This window comes from Cheilinus undulatus, linkage group 1 (genome assembly GCF_018320785.1).
Source record: "Cheilinus undulatus linkage group 1, ASM1832078v1, whole genome shotgun sequence".
Classification (NCBI taxonomy): Eukaryota; Metazoa; Chordata; class Actinopteri; order Labriformes; family Labridae; genus Cheilinus; species Cheilinus undulatus.
This window is the reverse complement of record NC_054865.1, coordinates 8,370,237-8,390,446: the sequence shown is the minus strand read 5'-3', so window position 1 is coordinate 8,390,446 and position 20,210 is coordinate 8,370,237. Positions and strand designations below refer to the sequence as shown.

General features: G+C 36.2%; 1 protein-coding gene across 2 annotated transcripts; it reads left to right on the top strand.

Moving 5' to 3' along the window:
• Window positions 1-226: 226 nt before the first annotated feature.
• LOC121513470 (adhesion G-protein coupled receptor G1-like) lies at window positions 227-19,844 on the top strand. Of its 2 annotated transcripts, XM_041793243.1 has the most exons (13): window positions 246-350; window positions 431-544; window positions 651-705; window positions 11,101-11,185; window positions 11,706-11,834; window positions 12,006-12,161; window positions 12,241-12,295; window positions 12,385-12,476; window positions 15,538-15,656; window positions 17,085-17,362; window positions 18,953-19,055; window positions 19,177-19,487; window positions 19,574-19,844. In XM_041793243.1, exons 1-13 carry the CDS (start codon window positions 257-259, stop codon window positions 19,690-19,692), a joined length of 1,710 nt encoding a protein of 569 aa, XP_041649177.1. In that variant the 5' UTR covers window positions 246-256; the 3' UTR covers window positions 19,693-19,844. The 2 variants fall into 2 exon arrangements, with proteins under 2 accessions (XP_041649187.1, XP_041649177.1); XM_041793253.1 differs by lacking the exon at window positions 431-544 and having other exon boundaries at window positions 227-350.
• Window positions 19,845-20,210: the final 366 nt, after the last annotated feature.

The window sequence follows — 20,210 nt, the reverse complement described above, 5'->3', positions numbered from 1 at the left end:
TTAGAAAGACTTTAAGCTTACAAAATTTCTGCAAAGTAAATAAAAAAGCAGGAAAAAAGGATATTAGATAAAAATGCCTGATTGTAAGGGAAGTAGATGTGCTTTACAACACAGAGACCCCAAATGCTGCACATACAAAAGATCTTTTGAAATAAATCACTTCCTGTGAGTATGAGCTTCCCACCCCCGCTCCTCCTTTTTCATGATGTGAAACTAGATGGTCACCTCATCAAGCAGACCTCAAACAGACAGAGCAATGTTGAACACGAGACTGACACATCACTCAGAGAAGATGTGGATTACGGCTGTTATTGTTGCTCTTATCTGCTGCTCTGAGACACAGGCTGGAGGTGAGATTTCATGAGGGTATTGTCATAAATCTGTCTGTGTTTATGTGGAGAAAACAGTTTTACTCTCTCTATATATTAAGGTCGAAGATCGACACAGTCAGGGAAAAAAAACATCACTGTCGGTCCTATTCGAAGCAATGTTAGGGACTCTTTCACAACCTGCTGTGCAACAAAAAAAACCAAAAGTTTCAACAGTAAGTGACACTTGGAGTGAAATATTTCCTCTCTATGTTTGACCTCTGTTCTTTGTGTTTGTCCTTGTATTGTAAAACTTAACAAACAATTTCCTCCCTGTGATAGTTTCCTGTGATGCTGCTCTCGGGGAATGTAAGCAGCGAAGCACCTCATGGATCAGGTAACCAAGACTGTAAATACTGAATGAAGCTGCTGATCAGATCTGTTTTTAATCACTGTGTCAAAAAGGTTCAGTCTGAAACATGAGGAGTTTAAAAAAGGACATTTGAATCTTTAACAGTAGGAGCTTAAAGCAAGTGTAAAAGTTAGAAATTTAAAGCAACAATAGTATGAAACTGTCCTCACAAAAAAGGAAGAAAGTATATATCCCATTTCTACATAGCACCTCAATCTCCTGTTTTCAGTATTGTGCAACTTTAGAAGCAGACTGTGGTTTTCTTGGGCTGCCCAGCAGTTTGATGTCATGATCGGTCCCATGGCTTATGGGATGGCCACAACCCCATGGCAGATATTATTCATAATAGACTGTGATGGAACATTAGGCTGTATTATTAAGTGACAGTGAGATCTGTGTCATAGGATTGGCTAGTATTCATTTTAAACCTTCCCAAAATGTACCCATAATATATGCTAGTACCCCCAGTTGTTTTACAACCACATTATACTGGTAGAAGCGGCTCAGACCAAATGCCTGCTGGTGCCTCTACAGGCATTTCATTCAATCCTTTAACAAACTTCTTAAAAAAGAAATTATTAGGGACATTTATTACAAAGAAGCTGGAAATTATTTACAGTTGTGGCATTTTCGCAATTCACAGTAACATCAGGACAGGTTAAATGAAAATGTGTCTCCTCTTTTTCTCTCTAATAGCACTTATACAGACTATTTCCCCCAGGTGCTCCTGTGCTTTTAGACAGGTGACAATTGGCTGTAAATGTGTCTTTGCTTTGACTTGCTTGAGCTGAGTTCAGTTAGGTTAAGTTGTTAAGTTAAGTTGTTAAAGTAAGTTGAGTTGAGTTGATTTGAGCTGATTTGAGTTGAGTTAAGTTAAGTTGAGTTGTTAATTTGTTAAGTTAACCAAAGTTAAATTGTAAAGTTAAGTAAAGTTAGGTTAAGTTGAGTTCAGTTGTTAATTTGTTAAGTTAACCAAAGTTAAATTGTAAAGTTAAGTAAAGTTAAGTTGTTAAGTTAAGTTGAGTTGAGTTAAGTTGTTAATTTGTTAAGTTAACCAAAGTTCAATTGTAAAGTTAAGTAAAGTTAAGTTGTTAAGTTGAGTTGTTAATTTGTTAAGTTAACCAAAGTTAAATTGTAAAGTTAAGTAAAGTTAAGTTGTTAAGTTAAGTTAAGTTGAGTTGAGTTGTTAATTTGTTAAGTTAACCAAAGTTAAATTGTAAAGTTAAGTAAAGTTAAGTTAAGTTAAGTTGAGTTGAAAATTTGTTAAGTTAACCAAAGTTAAATTGTAAAGTTAAGTAAAGTTAAGTTGTTAAGTTAAGTTGAGTTGATAATTTGTTAAGTTAAACAAAGTTAAATTGTAAAGTTAAGTAAAGTTAAGTTGTTAAGTTGAGTTGATTTGAGCTTATTTGAGTTGAGTTAAGTTGAGTTGAAAATTTGTTAAGTTAAACAAAGTTAAGTAAAGTTAAGTTGTTAAGTTGAGTTGAGTTGTTAATTTGTTAAGTTAACCAAAGTTAAATTGTAAAGTTAAGTAAAGTTAAGTTGTTAAGTTAAGTTGAGTTGAGTTGAGTTAAGTTGTTAATTTGTTAAGTTAACCAAAGTTAAATTGTAAAGTTAAGTAAAGTTAAGTTGTTAAGTTAAGTTGTTAATTTGTTAAGTTAACCAAAGTTAAATTGTAAAGTTAAGTAAAGTTAAGTTGTTAAGTTAATTTAAGTTGAGTTGAGTTGTTAATTTGTTAAGTTAACCAAAGTTAAATTGTAAAGTTAAGTAAAGTTGTTAAGTTAAGTTGAGTTGAAAATTTGTTAAGTTAACCAAAGTTAAATTGTAAAGTTAAGTAAAGTTAAGTTGTTAAGTTAAGTTGAGTTGATAATTTGTTAAGTTAAACAAAGTTAAATTGTAAAGTTAAGTAAAGTTAAGTTGTTAAGTTGAGTTGATTTGAGCTTATTTGAGTTGAGTTAAGTTAAGTTGAGTTGAAAATTTGTTAAGTTAAACAAAGTTAAATTGTAAAGTTAAGTTGTTAAGTTGAGTTGAGTTGTTAATTTGTTAAGTTAACCAAAGTTAAATTGTAAAGTTAAGTAAAGTTAAGTTGTTAAGTTAAGTTGAGTTGATAATTTGTGAAGTTAAACAAAGTTAAATTGTAAAGTTAAGTAAAGTTAAGTTGTTAAGTTAAGTTGTTAAAGTAAGTTGAGTTGAGTTGATTTGAGCTGATTTGAGTTGAGTTAAGTTGAGTTGTTAATTTGTTAAGTTAACCAAAGTTAAATTGTAAAGTTAAGTAAAGTTAAGTTGTTAAGTTAAGTTGAGTTGAGTTGTTAATTTGTTAAGTTAACCAAAGTTAAATTGTAAAGTTAAGTAAAGTTAAGTTGTTAAGTTAAGTTGAGTTGAGTTGTTAATTTGTTAAGTTAACCAAAGTTAAATTGTAAAGTTAACCAAAGTTAAATTGTAAAGTTGAGTTGTTAATTTGTTAAGTTAACCAAAGTTAAATTGTAAAGTTAAGTAAAGTTAGGTTAAGTTGAGTTCAGTTGTTAATTTGTTAAGTTAACCAAAGTTAAATTGTAAAGTTAAGTAAAGTTAAGTTGTTAAGTTAAGTTGAGTTGAGTTAAGTTGTTAATTTGTTAAGTTAACCAAAGTTCAATTGTAAAGTTAAGTTGTTAAGTTGAGTTGATTTGAGCTTATTTTAAGTTGAGTTAAGTTGAGTTGAAAATTTGTTAAGTTAACCAAAGTTAAATTGTAAAGTTAAGTTGTTAAGTTTAGTTGAGTTGTTAATTTGTTAAGTTAACCAAAGTTAAATTGTAAAGTTAAGTTGTTAAGTTAAGTTGAGTTGAGTTGAGTTAAGTTGTTAATTTGTTGAGTTAACCAAAGTTAAATTGTAAAGTTAAGTAAAGTTAAGTTGTTAAGTTAATTTAAGTTGAGTTGAGTTGTTAATTTGTTAAGTTAACCAAAGTTAAATTGTAAAGTTAAGTAAAGTTAAGTTGTTAAGTTAAGTTGAGTTGAAAATTTGTTAAGTTAACCAAAGTTAAATTGTAAAGTTAAGTAAAGTTAAGTTGTTAAGTTGAGTTGATAATTTGTTAAGTTAAACAAAGTTAAATTGTAAAGTTAAGTAAAGTTAAGTTGTTAAGTTAAGTTGAGTTGATAATTTGTGAAGTTAAACAAAGTTAAATTGTAAAGTTAAGTAAAGTTAAGTTGTTAAGTTGAGTTGATTTGAGCTTATTTGAGTTGAGTTAAGTTAAGTTGAGTTGAAAATTTGTTAAGTTAAACAAAGTTAAATTGTAAAGTTAAGTTGTTAAGTTGAGTTGAGTTGTTAATTTGTTAAGTTAACCAAAGTTAAATTGTAAAGTTAAGTAAAGTTAATTTAAGTTAAGTTGAGCTGAGTTGAGTTGAGTCAAGTTAGAGATAAGACCAAAACAGCCAGAAAAGTAAACATCTTACAACTTTAAAAATACGTTCCAATAATTTACCCAAATTTAACATCTGAATACAATCAAAGGCCTTAAATGATTAATATGTGAAGTCCTAACCCAGGGGTGTCAAACTCGAGGCCCAGGGTCAAAATCCGCCAGTCACAGTTACATGTAGCTTGCAAGATCATATTATTTTTTTAAAAAATGAGAAAATGGAATGAGATCTGCAGATTTTCTCCAGTATAAAATGTAAACTTAACCTTGGGGATTTAAAATATCCTCATTTAGTTTTAAATTTGAGAAGTAAAATGTAAAACAATCTGACTCAGAAACTAATTTGTGTTTTTTCTTTTCATAAATTCAATTTTGCATGTCACTGGTACAATTTAAATTCTAATTTTGACTTATTGTTCATATTTTAACCTTTTTTCAGTTCATAATTTTGAATTTTTATCTCATGTTTGACCTATTAGGTTTCACATTTTAATTTATATTTTGGCCTTAAGGATTTTGAATTGTATCTCACATTTTGACCTTTACTACTCCTTACTCTCAATTTTAATCCCATATTTTGAATTTTTCAACTCATAATTTTAAAATTAAATTAACATTTTGACCTTTCAAACTCATGTTTCAAGATTTATCTCATGTTTTGATCTTTACAATGTAAGATTTCCAATTTTGTCTCATATTTTGACATTTTAAAATCATAATTTTGACTTTATATTTGATACATTTGCCTTTTTAAAACATAATTTTTAGCTTTTTAATTTAGTGTTTGACCTTTTGAATGAAGAAGTTTTACTTTTTATGAAGATTTTGAACATTTAAACTGATCATTTTGACTTTTTAAAATTTTGAGCCTGTTAGGCTCTCAAGTTAGACCAAAATTCAGAAACTTGTCCCCAGCTGTCACTGAGTTTGAGAACTTCTGTCCTAACCAATCACACCAGGCCACTTTACTCTCTCCAGGCTTGGATGAACACGTCAGTCAGTACGCTGCTGTCAAAGACTACAACTAAGGATCTTTTGTCCATTATTTGATTTTATTTTTGTTTCCTACATGCACGATAAACTGTAAGTTAGTTTGGATGGGTTTTGCAAAAAAAAAAAAAAAAAGTATCTTTTATATATTTAAGTTTCAGTTTTTTCATTGGTTTGGTTTACTATAATAATCTTGCCAACAAGTGGCAGCTAACTTCATATAATCATCCCAAAGAAAGGGTTTTTAAAATGCTTGATGGTTTTATACGTGTCTGATTTTTGTGGCCGCTGCACGTACATCTGCTTATTAACAAGAAACTACTAATCATTTCCCATCCCCAGAAAGAGAGATCTCATAGCCATGGATCACATTATCACCAGCAGTGCAAACTAAACAGTTTTACTTTAGAGAAGAACACAGGGCTGTTCCATGAAGTGGAAGTTGGTTGGTGGTCCATCTTCTGGGTAATACAATTATATGGTGAGGTTAGCACTCTGACTTGCTTTTCTGTAGTTAGATAGCCTGCCGACCCATCCTGACTTCTCTTCTTATGTAGCCTGGGCCCCTGCCTCCCTTCGAAAAGCCTGAAGTGAGATCTCAATTTCTTGACAGGTCCTTCATTGAGCTTTGCTGTCTTGTGTTCAAACTGCAGCTTCTTATACCCTGGTTTTAACTATTTTCTTCAGTCACTTCCTGCAGATGCATTCCCACGGTCACATTTTCTTATAATTATCGTGATCATCACACCATCATCATCAACGAGCCGAACACACACAGATCACACGCTGAGAAAATGTAGTATCAAGTGAAAGATGTCAAAATGTGGTTGTTTATCTGATCTTTAATGTCCTGCTAAGAATACATACTGTTTAAAGAGCAGAAACAGGAAACCAAAGCTACAAAATGAGGCAGGGCTGAAGGATGTGTCTGGGAGAGCTGCAGGTGTGAGGCAGGGCTGGTTTGAGTCATTTGGAGGCCCAGGGCAAAGACCACTATGACCCCCCTCCCCTTTAGCTAAAAGCATCAATAATGAGTGGAGAACTTAGAAAGCATCTCTTTTAAGTTAACCAGAGTCACAGAACTACAGTAAATGTCCAAATGTGAGATATAAATACCCAAATAGCCAATTATAATTTATTAGCTCTTTTAAAAGCACTTCATAGCTCAAACTAATCCTTATTCTTTAGTCTTTAGGCCAGGTGGATCTTTAAAACATATATGCTCATTATCAGTGACTTATCTGTTCTTTTGAGACTATATAGACATCTTAATGTGGCCTATTGCATCCCATTTAATCAAACAATAATCCAACAATTCACTGTTTCATTTGATTTCAACTAGGGCTGTCACGGTATACCGGTATTGACGATAATCGTGGTATTGAAAAATAAAATTTCAATATCGTGTTAAAAATGTGCATATGATAATATTGTGTAAATGATCCAGTGCCACTACAGCGCCGTCATGAGCCCTAAACATTTTTAATAAGCCCATCAATGTAACAGATCATCAACTCCTGCTCTCCTCTAACCTCTGCGCCCCTTATTCTGAAACCATCCAGCCTCACTTCGCCGCTCTCTCTCTCTCTCTCCGTGCACACCCCCGGCATACACACACTGTGAGCCCAGCAAGACATTTAGAGGACACAAGTTTTCTTTTTCCTCGTTCACACAGCTCTTAACGGACAGGATGTAGAGATAGAGTCCTGCGTCAGACAGCTCACACCCTACCTGCCCATTCCCACTGATTTCCTGATCATTAACACCTGCTGGTGCGGTGTGTGTCATCCCTCTCTCTCCCCCCTACATGCACAATATGCGTGTCCAATTCCTCCTAAAGTCTGACCATCCACGTAATGCACAGAATGACAGAAGCTGTGTTCAGTTTAAGAAATTATAATACTGCATTCACTTAAGCACTGCCCTTGTCAAATAAGGTTTTTTCACTGTTCTAGTCAAAGTCTTCTCACTGAATGAAGCACGAAAAAATAGTCACATCCTCATCAGCTATAACGCTCCAAAAACATCGGCAGCTGGCAGCCTGGACTAATTAACTGGGCAATATTGATAAGAGTAACATCAGGGTGATATTTACAGACTACATCCTTTGTTTTTTAAGCCGTAGGTAGAATTATTTTTCTGATCATTGTTCACGAGTGCCAAAGAGCACAGCGATCCGTCAGCTCTCTCTGAGAGTTCATTTTTACTCTGTTTGCCCCTCTCTGTGCCTGTCCTTGTCCGTAAATTAAACGCTTTATGAAAAGAGGCCAATTTTTATGGATAGAAGGAATTTCCCCTCAAATAACAGAATGTTGGCTCAGAATCTCTGTGCCAGTCTCTTCCTGTGGGTCATGACGTGCATCAGAGCAGTGGAGACGCTCATAGGTCTGCAGCGTTATGAGGAGCGTTAAAGCTTCTGTGCGCATTTAAAGAAATTAGACTGTGCCTTGTTTACTAACTTAAACAGTTTTAGTGCAAAAATTAAATTCAGACCTGATCCCAACGCAGCCATCTAACTCAGTTCTTTAAGTAGAGCTAACAGGGAAAGTCTCATTAAAAAACTGCTGCAGGTGCTCTTGAAATATGTCTGTAATTAATTATTTCCTAATGTGTTTCTAACCCTACGTTTCTGACACTTTTTTGGCATTATGATAATGTAAATCCTGTGTGGTGGATAAGTTTATCAGTCAGAGATGGAGCCATGGGGTGGCTTGTGGGGTCTATGCCCCTAATGTTAACTCAGAAGCTCAGAATCTTTAACTCTGGTGAAAGTTTGTTATCTCTGATTACTAATGAATGTGAAAAGAACTATTTTGGATTTTGATAAACAGATTGACCCTGCTGATCACAACATGGAAATTTCATTCTTGTTGCCAAACTGAAAAAAAACAAATCAGATGGGTTTTTTTTTTTTACTTTAAAAAGCTTAAAAGCACACGTACAGGATAAATAAAAACCTTACTATTAAGATTTCTACAATTTTTAAGAAATATGACCCTCCACAATGACACAACAGCTGCAGTACCGCCTTAGACAGGTATTTTGAGTGTAATTCATCTGCCAAAACACAACATAAATAAAGTTAAAGACAAATATGATTAATTGTCCCATTATTATTTACATCATCCTTACATCCCTGGTTTGGATTGTGGCTCTCACTTAAGTATTTTTAAGACGATGTAGCTCTTGGGTAGAATACGGTTAAAAACCAATGCTAGTCTTCAGACACAGAGAAATATCAGAGACAGGTAGAAATTAACTAGTTTTATTGGGAAAGCAAGAACAGTCTGAAAGAGGAAAGACAGGTGTTACGAAATTTATATTTCTAGATATTATACACCACATTTATATTTTACTAAATGCATTAATGGATTAACCTTGCAAAGCAGATGGATACACCCGTTTCTGTGTTTCTCACTGGCGAATCCATCTTGCAAAGCTCCCATCTGAACCATTTGGGTTAAAAGTGACGGGACCAATCAGCGACAAGGACAGTACTTTCAGGCTCTGCAGAGTCCCGATGTAAGCTAGCAGCAACAACAGGCAGAAGACATTAGCATGGATGCTGCTAAAGCTCCAGTTTTTTATCAGAACTTGACAATATTTCTTCATTAAGAGAAAAACAAAGAACAGCAGTGAGTTGTTTTCTTTTCGAAATCGACAAAGTGTGTTATGCAGTTCTCTGTGGAGTTTGCTTGTCAGTCGCAGCTATGTCACGTGTTTTGTTGCTCTGATTGGCCCGTGAAGATGTGACAGACAGAACATTCATCCAGTTTTTTTTTTTTTCAAAGGCTCTGCCCTTCCCCCCAATGCCATCTAGACTTTACATCAAGTACTGTTATTCTGTTGTTGTTTTGATGCTTTCTGAATGGTCAGCAGTATCTTGATGGAGCAGAAACCTCACCAGAGGTGATGCCAAAAATAGGTAGCAGGTATGATCCCAAAGCTTTTTAGTTTTAGTCACATTTAGTCATTTTAACGCTCTATAGCAGGGGGTCATCTGTGTCATTTGTACAAAGGCCAATTTTTTCCTTAATGAATATTTTGAGGCCAGACTTTCAGATAAACTAAAATAAAAAGACATATTTTTTTCTAATTGACATGTTTTTAAAATATTTTCTTCTCTTTTAATACCACAGCCAGCCACAAAGGGACAGTTGAGATATTTTAGGTGAATATTCCGAGGCCTGTCATGTTGCGTGTCTCTGAGTTCGAAGCTAATATGTTGTGTCCTAATTGGTGAAAAACCAATGCAGGAAACGGGTCTTTGGTTCTGATTCTAAGGCAGAAAAATGCCTTCATTATAAAAAAAGGATTAAGCATTAAACCAATCCAAGTATTTTTTCACTCTCAATTGTTTTTTTTTTTTTGAATTTAAACAGCTGTAGGAAATTGGGGAATTCCTGATGTACTTCAATATTTTTTCCTCTGCACATTTATCTGTATTTAGTAATGTTCTGGGGCAGATGGGAAGATGTGCAGGGCCTGATGTGAGAGCTAAACATACTTTTAGTCAGTTTTAGTCATCAAGGATCTATTTTTGGCTAGTCTTAATCTGGTCTTCCTCATGGAAAAAAGTGTCTGAGTCATAGTTTTAGTCAGCTACATTAACACTGATCCAGCTGGTAACACAAGGTAGCAGAGCAGCACAAATGATTAAAGTGCCTCATTGAGGAAGTCATTAAAGGGCCTCATTTTGCCTGCAGGCTTATTAATGCTTTACCTGCTCTCTGCTCTGTGACTACCGGTATATGTTTGATTTTTGTTCCATTGGCCCTGTTTGTGAGGGAATCAGATGCTTTTCTTCTTTTTGTCAGATTGCGTGTGAGCTTTTGGGAACTAAAGAGACATTACACTGCATTTCTGTGTTTCAACCACAATGTGTTGAAATGTCCTCACTACCTGTTGACTCTGTGGAATAATCATAAAGATGCCAAAGGTCGTCTTTTCGTGATTCCCCTACGTATAGTCTGGTCATGTTGTTCACTTAACCTCCAGACAACACTTTAAATTTTCTCACATATTTTCTTTGAACTAATTTAATCCACACTGTCAAAGAAATATAAATAAAAACACTTATGTATTCATTATCAGTCCTTTAATTGATTAAAACACACTGATGAAAATACTAACATACCTTAAACACACAGTAAAGAAATATCTTTATTAACGTACCGGTATGGCTCCAAACATTTTATAAACATATTTCATCGCTCTTCTGACTGTTCACTACCTACTAAGTTCTGTCTGCCAGCTCATCCTTTCTGCCACTCAGCAGCTGAGACAGCAGAGACGTGCTCTGCTGTGATGCAGCGCAGCAGTGCAGCAGTAGTAGTGTTATTGTACCGGAAGTTTCAACCACATGTGTAGCCACAGAAGACCCCCCAGCAACAAGGTGGCAAAAATGACGCACTTCACTCAAAAGAAAAAACATCCTGCTGAGATAAAATCTTTTTTGTATTTTTTTTTTAATCCATTTGCTTTGAAAGAGTCTCATCAAGGTAAATCCATAATTCAACACATTGAGAAGCAATCATTTCTCTTTTAGACTCCTTAAAGAGGTAGAAAGAGGCTGTCTGATGTTTATTTTTTCATTTACATGACACAGGGAAGGAGAGGAATATAGTGTAAAGTTTACAACTGGAACTGTTCACATAAACAATAATACTTTATTAATATTTTCATTATACAGCCATATGTATATGAGCTCTTAGAAGTAAAACATTAAGTCTTAATTTTTCAGTTTGTCCACAAGAATATTTTTTTTGTTATGATCAGCAAGCTCCATCTATTTATTCTCATCTGTCTTTTTGCAAAAATTGTCATGATACTTAGCAACAACCTACTTTTTATTAACCTGAAAGACTTAGGGCTTTTGCTAAAACATCGGACCTGAATGAGTGAATGAGTTTCCTCATTTTGGTTATACATTGCATACTATAAAATAGCTGTGATTTCTATAAATTGTGATGTATTATTTCTGATTTTTTTTTTGTTCCAGTTGTTATGAGGAAAAGATTGAGATCTGTCAAATGAGAGGACGATTGTTTTCATTTATTCGGATGATGGTGAACTCTTCTCAAGAGGTGAGGCACTGTTTTTCTCGTAAAGAGAGCTCAAAGGATGTGGGTTTGATTTTGGCACTGCTGGGGCAGTAAAATGATCCACAAAGAACCCCCAGGGAGAAGAGGCTTTTACTTCTTAGTTGTAACTCCAGATCATGTTTAAGAACCATTATTAATATGTGGTGCTAGACAGATCAATATGAGATGTGGTTATCTGCTCAGCATGGTCTCAAGACTATGAAAAAAAATAACCATCAAGAATACAGCATTGCTCAAATTATTTACAAGAACTTTGTCCCTCTTTAGACCTGGAGTCATCAGCAGGGAAATATTGAAACAACTGAATTTTCATTCTGAATGATAGTTTTTGTTGACACTGAAATCTCAAAGTGAAATAAATGTTGAGGGCGGTTGGATAACCAGTTTGTTTTCTTTGTTCATTTCTTATTAGATTGAATGTGTTTGCTTTCATTTCTTTGCTTTGTTTCAACTAAAAATCAACTTTTTAAAAAGAATTTCAAATGAAGTTATATATTTAAAGGTTGAAGCGGGTCCAAATCCTTGGTACCAGGTTCGTATCCCATCTTCAGCTCTCCAAAACAGCAGAGGAAAAGCATTGGACAATGAGGTGCTGGTAGTGATGACTGTGATTGAAAGCTCTCACTTCAAGGTCAGTACCTTTACACCTGAGGTGAGACAGGTTTCCTTACTTCATCAGAAAAAAACAGATTAATTTGTTATTTTTCTAAGGACACTTGTGCTGTTTTATAGCGAATTTACGCATTAATTTTCACAGTGTCAACCCCAGCACTCATACCGTTGTTAATTGTGATCATTTCAGTTGACAAACAGAAGCAGCAGAGCAACTCGGCTCAAGTTGCCCCCCCGCAAAGACGGGACTGTGATGGGGGGCTTTGTGCTGGTAGTGAAAACAGGAAATCAACCCGTCAGAAACCTCCCACAGCCCGTCAGATTAACCTTCAAACATGACAAACAGGTAAAACTAAAACACCTGCTGTGTATTACACTCCCTGTAAGTGAATGTCTGCTTTTCTCTCATTGTTAATGTGTTTCAGATGAATAATGGGACCTGCGTGTATTGGTTTGAGGTTCCCTCTGGAGATGGAACAGGTTTGCTTCACATAGCATACAGCTGTCTGCTTATATTTTCTTTAATTCTCCTTTATTCTCTGATAAACCCTCTGTGATTGTGTTTGTAGGTTACTGGAGCACAGACGGATGTGAAACAGAAAACACAGGAACTGAATTTATCTGCAGCTGCAATCACCTGAGCTTTTTTGCAGTTCTTGTGGTAAGAGTGTAGCATCAATTTAATTAACCAGCTCTTTATTATTTTAAATATGCTATAATAATGAATTATAAAAGGGTTTAAAGACCCTGTAGAGTGGTTAGAAAAAAAACTGTTTTAGGATGTTTGTATGACTGAAGCCTGTTTATTAACCACCAGGCCAAATTAAGTTTCAAAATGATGGAAAATGAGGTAGAAATATCTGCTTTAACATGCTGTAGGCTTGTTGGTTAAATGTGCCAAAGCCACATCCACTCAGGGGAAAGATGACCCTCCTTTATAATTTACAAAAAAATGCTACAACCTGCGATTGGACAACTCATCTGTTTGCTTTACCAGACCTATTAACTCTGTGTTTGAGCCTCTAGAGCCACAGTCACATTTATGCTATGACCGGCAGAGTGATTTTTTCATTAGTATTATTTTTTCATTATAATTATTTTTTGCCTGATTTATTGTAAGTGGTTACTTAAATTTAAATAGCTGCATTTTGTCCTCCCTCTCCTTTTCTCTGTCTGTGTGGAGACAAAGCCCTGAGCAAAGTCATCCCCCCCTCCTCTCCTGCCTTATTTTTATCACATCTGATTGGTCAAAAGTTGCACACAGAAACAGATGCACAAAACAGGCACGTCGAGTCAGCCAACGTCCTTGAGAACACTGAGGAGAAAATATCCTCCCTTTATTCTGTGCCCTTTTGTGCGGGAAGGGGCCACATCACTACAAGAGACACGCAAAACCTCTTCTCTGCCAAGACAAGCTTTCGGTGTGGCTCTCTGCTCTGGTTTTAACAAGAACAGTGGTCAGGTTCTGAGTAAACGGCAGTGATCCACTGCTCCTACAGCGACATCCAAGCTAGTAGAACGTTCAGGAGTAGAACGAAAACATTGTTTCTGTCACAGAAAGCTTCCAGTGATGCTCTCTGTGCTTGTTTAAATAAAGACACATCCAGTTCAGACAAAACCCCTGCTGTAGCTAAGTCCAAGCTAATCACTCCACTAGCAGGCCTTGTATACAGTCACTCACAACAACTACCCTTTCCCCCTTAACGATCGCATACTCATGCCAAAGCAGGTTGGCAGAAGAGCCAAAACACCTTTTCTGTCACAGAAGCTTTCAGTGTTGTTCTCTGCACTTGTTTTTATAAAGAAATATCCAGTTTTGACAAAAGTGCAGGGGTGGCTAACTCTGAGCTAAGCACGTCACTAGCAGGCATTGGTATACAAGCATTCACACAACAAGAAACCCTTCCCCCTATCTCATACTCATGTCAGCAGAAGAGGGAAAAATAATTTCCCCACATTAAAAGCTTTAGGGTTGTTTTCATTCTTTATTTGAAACAAATATGTGGTCAAGTTCTCATAAAATGGACACAATGCTAAAGCTGTATCTGAGCTATTTCTAGCCGTTGAGGCAGCCATTAGAGGGCTGTCAGTACAAGTACAAGTAAACCCCGCTCATAGCACCACTCTGTATGTATGTCTTGTTTACCACAGTGGAGGCAGCCATTACTGACAGCTTTCAGTAAAACCAAACCACAACTCTGTATGATATCACTCTGAAAGTAACGTCAGTCAGTCAGCCACAGACAAAGTCATCTGTTTGGCTGACGTCAGCAGTCAGCCAAAAAAAGAAAAGCTTACAGATAGGCTTACTCCTTTATGTTTGGAATTTCATATTTATGTGCTATTAATCTGTCAGTTGTTAGAACTTCCTGCACAATGGAAAAGAAAGCATTATACGGGGCACACGCACTACATGTATGACACATTAAGATGTTTTGTTTTTTAGCTAAAAAGTAGTCCATTATATTTAATCATGCTGTCAGACAGAGCAGGGGCAGCAGAGGCGGCGCTTCTTTAGTACTTGTACTGTTTTCTTTGGTTATTATTTTGAAAGGGAGTGAGCAAGCTCAGATGATGGAAGGATTGTCATTACACAGCAATTTAGTGAAAATTAGACCAACATTGGTCCTGATATGATTCAGTTTTGCTGTAAAAGAGTGTAAAGAACACCGTAGCGTCTAATAAGAGGCGGGTGCATGTAAACAGTTGTGATTTGTGTAATGGTCTGTTGTATTCATGCATCAAGTGCACCCTGCTCTTTATCTGCATGAAGTGATCTGTTCAATCTAACTGTAGATCACATATTGTGATATGAATTTTATTGGTTGTTGCAGTGTTAGCTTCTTTTTCTTATGGTTAAAAAAAACCAGACAATTCAAATTAATTTATGTTGCAGGAAGTTTGATACCATACTGATTAACTTTTCTCAGCTACAACTGACTGATTGACTGACTGATGGCATAATAATTTAATAATATGATATTTTAACAACAGCAGACACAAGTTTAGGGTCACTGCATTTTCCTTTTTAAAGTCTCTGAGGTGCACATAATCATTGAATAACCATCTAATGTTGCATTTCTCTGCAGGGACAAATCCTCAGCCTCAAAATGGCCTTTCTCCTTTTTTTCTGTCATTGTGGTGGTGTTATCTAGAAAAAGCTACCAGTGTGCCTCTTGACTAGTGGCAAAACATGCACTAAGTGTGGCTCGCAAACCTTGTGGGCCTGTTAGCACCAGCATATGATAACAGCAAATTCTTTAGTGGATACAGTGCAAAAAAGGAGTTGTTAGAAGGAACAAATCTCAAACAAATCTTGGAGATATTAGTGCTGCGCATCTGCTCCTCAGTTTTCTGATGTGGCTCTACAAATAGAAATATCCTCTGTGATAACAACAACACACCTTCACGTTAAATAAATATGAAGTCACACATAGTCTTCATCATCAAGGTCAAACTAAAGATCAGTGTTTCCTGATATAACAACTACTGTTTTAATATTACAGATACAGAACAGAAATCCATGTTGTTGCTTTTATAGTACAACAAATCATAGAAACTATTTATTACTGCTGGTATAAAGGCAGGCTCATTACATAACCAAATATTGTGATGTGATTTAAATAATCTACAGCATTGTATAGTCCAAAGCTTGTGATTTTACACCCCTGTTTCTACTGCATCTGAGAATTCTAGGCTTTAAATGTTATATTATTTTTCAGAACCCTGAACTCTCAGTGGATGAAAAGAGTGCAGATACCTTTACCTACATCAACTACATTGGCTCAGCTCTGTCCTTCATCTTCACAACCATCAGCCTGGTCATCTATGCCTGTCTACAGTGAGTGTTTGATCGACTTCAGTTAACAAAACAGCAGTTTTAAAGATGCACTGAGGATAAAGGAAGGAAAACAGAACGCTCCAAAAATACTGTATCTAACAGTTAAACTTTTTTCCTCCAGTGTGTTTGGGCTCTAATGAAAGCCACAAGAGGAAACACGTCAGTCCACTTAGGCGTTGCATAAGCTTTCTATTTTATGTTTTACTTTTTGCTGAATGCTTTCTGTAGAGGTAAAACCTCAGGACCACATCTTTAAATATAACCTGAGGTTTTAGCACCTCTTTGTATTGATCTGACGGATGTTAGCCAGTTCAGTTTCTCTACATGACTTTATTTATGCTGGGCCAGACACCTCTGAATACGTGGCACTCTGAAGGTCTGGGTCTGCTTCATAAAACACGGCTTGTGGGTCAAGCTAATTTAAAACTTTGAATAATAATCATTTATATACAACCCCAAGTCCAAAAAAGTTGGGGCACTTTGTAAAATGCAAATAAAACAGAATGCAATGATTTCCAAATCTCATAAACCCATATCTTATTCACAATAGAACGGACAACATATGAGATGTTTTAACTGAGACTTTTAACCACTTCATTAAAAATATTTGTTCAGTTTGAATTTCATGGTAGCACCAGACCTAAAAAAATTTAGAGCCTGGGCAACAAGAGGCTGGAAAGTAAGTGGTACTAATGAAAAACAGCTGAAGGACAAAAATGTGAAACAATTTCAGAAAAATGTTCCTCAAGGCAAAATTGCAATGACTTTGTACATCCCACCATCTACAGTCCATAACATCATCAAAAGATTCAGAGAATCTGGAGAATTGCATTGATAAGAGCAACCCATCTGGATACTTTGTCCAAACGATGTCAGCCCTCCCCTTTCTGGGTGAAAACGTTCCATAAAAATGAACGACAGTCAATGTGAAAGATTAGGTCATTAGAGATTTAAGAGCTTGAAATGTGAAAAATGAATGGTTAAACAGCTTTTCAGATGCATGCAAAGAAGAAGCCATATGTGAATGCAATCCAGAAATGCCTTCTCCTGGCCAAAGCGCATTTAAGGCAAAATGGAAAACTATTCTGTGGATAGATAAATTATAAGTTTCAAATTTCTTTTGGAAACACCAAATGTTGTGTCCTGTGTACTAAAGAGGAGAGGGACCATCCAGCATGTATCAGTGTACAGTTCAAAAGCCTCTGATGGTATGGGGCTGCATTAGTACCTACAGTGTGGGCAGGGTCACTTCTGGAAAAGCTATATCAACGCTGAAAAGTCTCTTTCAGGGAAGGCCTTGCATATTTCAGCAAGAAAATGCTAAACCACATACTGCATCCGTCATGACTTCACAGTAGGAGAATCCGTACATATATATATATACACCAGCGATGCATAATGATGTGATACTTGGTCTCTCCTCTCCAGGCGGAGGCGTCCAGAGAAGGCTGTTGGCGTGCACATGCAGCTAACAGGAGCCCTGCTCTTACTTCACTTCAGCTACCTGCTGAGCTGTCTGTGGGTGTGGCTGAACCCGGAGGATGAGGGCTGGGTCTGTCGGGGTCTGGGTTTCTTCTTACACTGGTCCCTGCTGGCTACCTTCACCTGGACGGCTCTGGAAGGGTTCCACCTGTACCTCCTCCTGGTCCGAGTGTTTAACATCTATGTCAGGAAATACCTGCTCAAACTCAGCTTGGTAGGATGGGGTGAGTGGAGGTGCTGGGACATTGATGAATTTAACCTTTTCAGTGTAGTATTGATAAAATGTCGGGAGCTTAGAGGCTCGAAATGCTGTGCAAAAAGGCAACTCATAAAAATATCCTGAAACAAAGCAGAATAAGACAACCAAAGGTTGACATCACATTGGTAAAATTGAAAATTAAATACAGAATATTCAGCTAATTAGACAATTTAATTGAATAAGGTCTTTCCTCTGTCTGCATTTGTTGATTTTGTTACCTTGTGTCTAAAATGTCTAAAATGTCTAATTTTCTTTCTGATGCATTGAGATTTCAAAACAAACACTTTTTGTTTTTTGATTCTGTAAATGCAGAATGCAATTCATATCTTGGCCACTTGATGGCAGCAGAGAGAGCTTCACTAGAATTACAGCAGACAAAAGGACTTTAAACAGTAACATGGACAATTACAAAGCATTCAGATGGAGTCATGTTTTTCCGGCTCTTAAAGTAAAAAATGTTCAGTTTAGCCTCATTTAAAGGGGAAATGTCTTTACACTGTTAATTTTTCAGAAAGCTGAATGCCATTTATGATTCCTGGTTTTGTTTGGTATACAATGGCTATGAAAGGTTTTCACCCCCTGGACATTTTGCCCCTTTTATTGATTTTATATTTCAGTCATAGACAATAAAATCTGGCTTTTTTGATTTAAAAAAAATCACCCAAAAACCTTAATGTTGAAGTGAAAACAGATTTCTGCAAAGAAATGTTAATTTAATAAAATATTCACCCCCTGACTTTTATTTTCCATTAACCTTTTCTCTGAGTTGTTTGTTGTTTGAGTGTTCTTTTGTCTTCATGGTGTAATGGTAGCCAGGAATACTGATTAACCAGTGACTGGACCTTCCAGACACAAGTGTCTTTATACTACAAACACTTCAGACACATTTACTGCTCTCCAGTGATCCCCGTTTCACTCATTTTGAGACTACTAGCACCAATAAGCTGGACCTTTGTTGAATTAGGCCGGTCACTTGAAAGTGGGTGAATATTTATGCAGTCACTTATTTTACCTTACTGGGTATATCTTTTTGTTTAACTGGTATTCCTGTGTAGAAATTTGTTTTCACTGACATTAGAGATTTTTTTTTTTTGTCAAAAAAGCCAAATTATATTGACCATGATTGCTTTATAAAATCGGTAACTGGGTCAAACATCCAAAGGGGTGAATATTCTCTTTCTATTAACTTGGTACAGCAGATCAAGACACGGCATGTTTGACTTGTCTTTGACTCCTCTTACAGACCTAAGACATGCTTGTTAGGTCAACTGGTGCCTCTAAATTGCCCGTAGTTGTGAGTGTGAGCCTCTTGATCAATGAAAGCTGGGATCAGCTTCAGCCCCCTGACCCCAAATGGGATTAGCGGTACATAACTATAAAAATTCTGCAAATTATGGCATTTCCTTTTTTTAATGATCATTTGTCAGACATATTAAAAATCTGATTTGTCTGGAGATTACGAGAAAATAAGATGAGACCTCTTTACCTTGGGAAATATGGAGTATTCAAAGTCAGTTTTCTTGTAGTAACTTTTCTTTTTTTTTTTTTTTTGCAGGACTTCCTACCCTGACTGTACTGGTTTGTGCCATTTCAAGTGTTTATGGCAAATTCAAACTGAAGACAAGTGATGAAAACATCCCCAATTCAACAGTGCAGATGTAAGAAAATGTTTAATTCTTAGCATAAACATGTTTTATGTCATTTCAAAATCAACAGTTGTTTGAAGTAAACGTGATTTATCTTGAATTTATCTTAAATATTCTTTGTTGCTATTTACAGTTGCTGGATGAGCAGTGATTTCAAACACCAGCTTGTGGTCAGCTACATCACCACTATGGCCCTACCATGCCTGGTGGTCCTGTGTAACTCCTGCATGCTGGGAGTGGTGATCTTCAAGTTGTGGGGCATGAGGAGGTCCAGTGAAGGCGGCGGCTGGCATAAGATGAACGGAGAGAAAAGCTCCAGGTTATGGAAGGACTGCACCACCGTGCTGGGGCTCAGCTGGCTGCTGGGTCTATCGTGGGGATTAGCGGGCATCAGCTTCTTCATGCTGGGGATCTATATGTTTACAATACTTAACTCCCTGCAGGGTTAGTATGTCTGTGATCATGGTATAAACTCTTCTCTGTCCTGGCATGATTTTCTGTGATGATTCACTCCTTTTCTATCTTCTCAGGTGTGTTCGTGTTCCTATGGTCTGTCGCCTTGAGCTGCAAGTCTAGATCTGATGACAGCTCCTCATCCAAAGACCCCTCCACTTCTCAGAAAATGATCACAACTAGTTTTAATAACTGATTCTACATCTATTACTCATATATATCTATCACCTACATTAGGTGCTTTCTGGACTCAATCAGTTACGTAATTACCAAGACTAACTTAATTTCTCTATTTTGTGATTTCTTTAAATAAAAGTTGCAAAAAAAACACAAAGATGGTTAACCTTTTTCTTTCTTTATCACATTTATGATAATATCTATTGACACTCTCTCCTGTTGGAGAGAGAAACATGGTCCCACTGGGTTTTTTGTAGAGTTCTACAAGCTGCATCTACACACCAAATTTCATATATCTCAGTAAAACTGCCTGTTGACAGTGTCCCATAAAGGCACGGGAGGAGGTGCTATTGAAGCAAATTCTTGGGGCCATTTTGAAAACTATATCAACTTGTCATTTTTTTCATAGTTATAGGTGTGTGTCAATTTTCACATAAATGCATGTCCAATGCTTCAAAAATGGGCGAGAGTAGGAGAAAAATGAAATGCCTACAATAACAATAGGGCTGTCACACTGTCAGTGCTAGGGCCCTAATA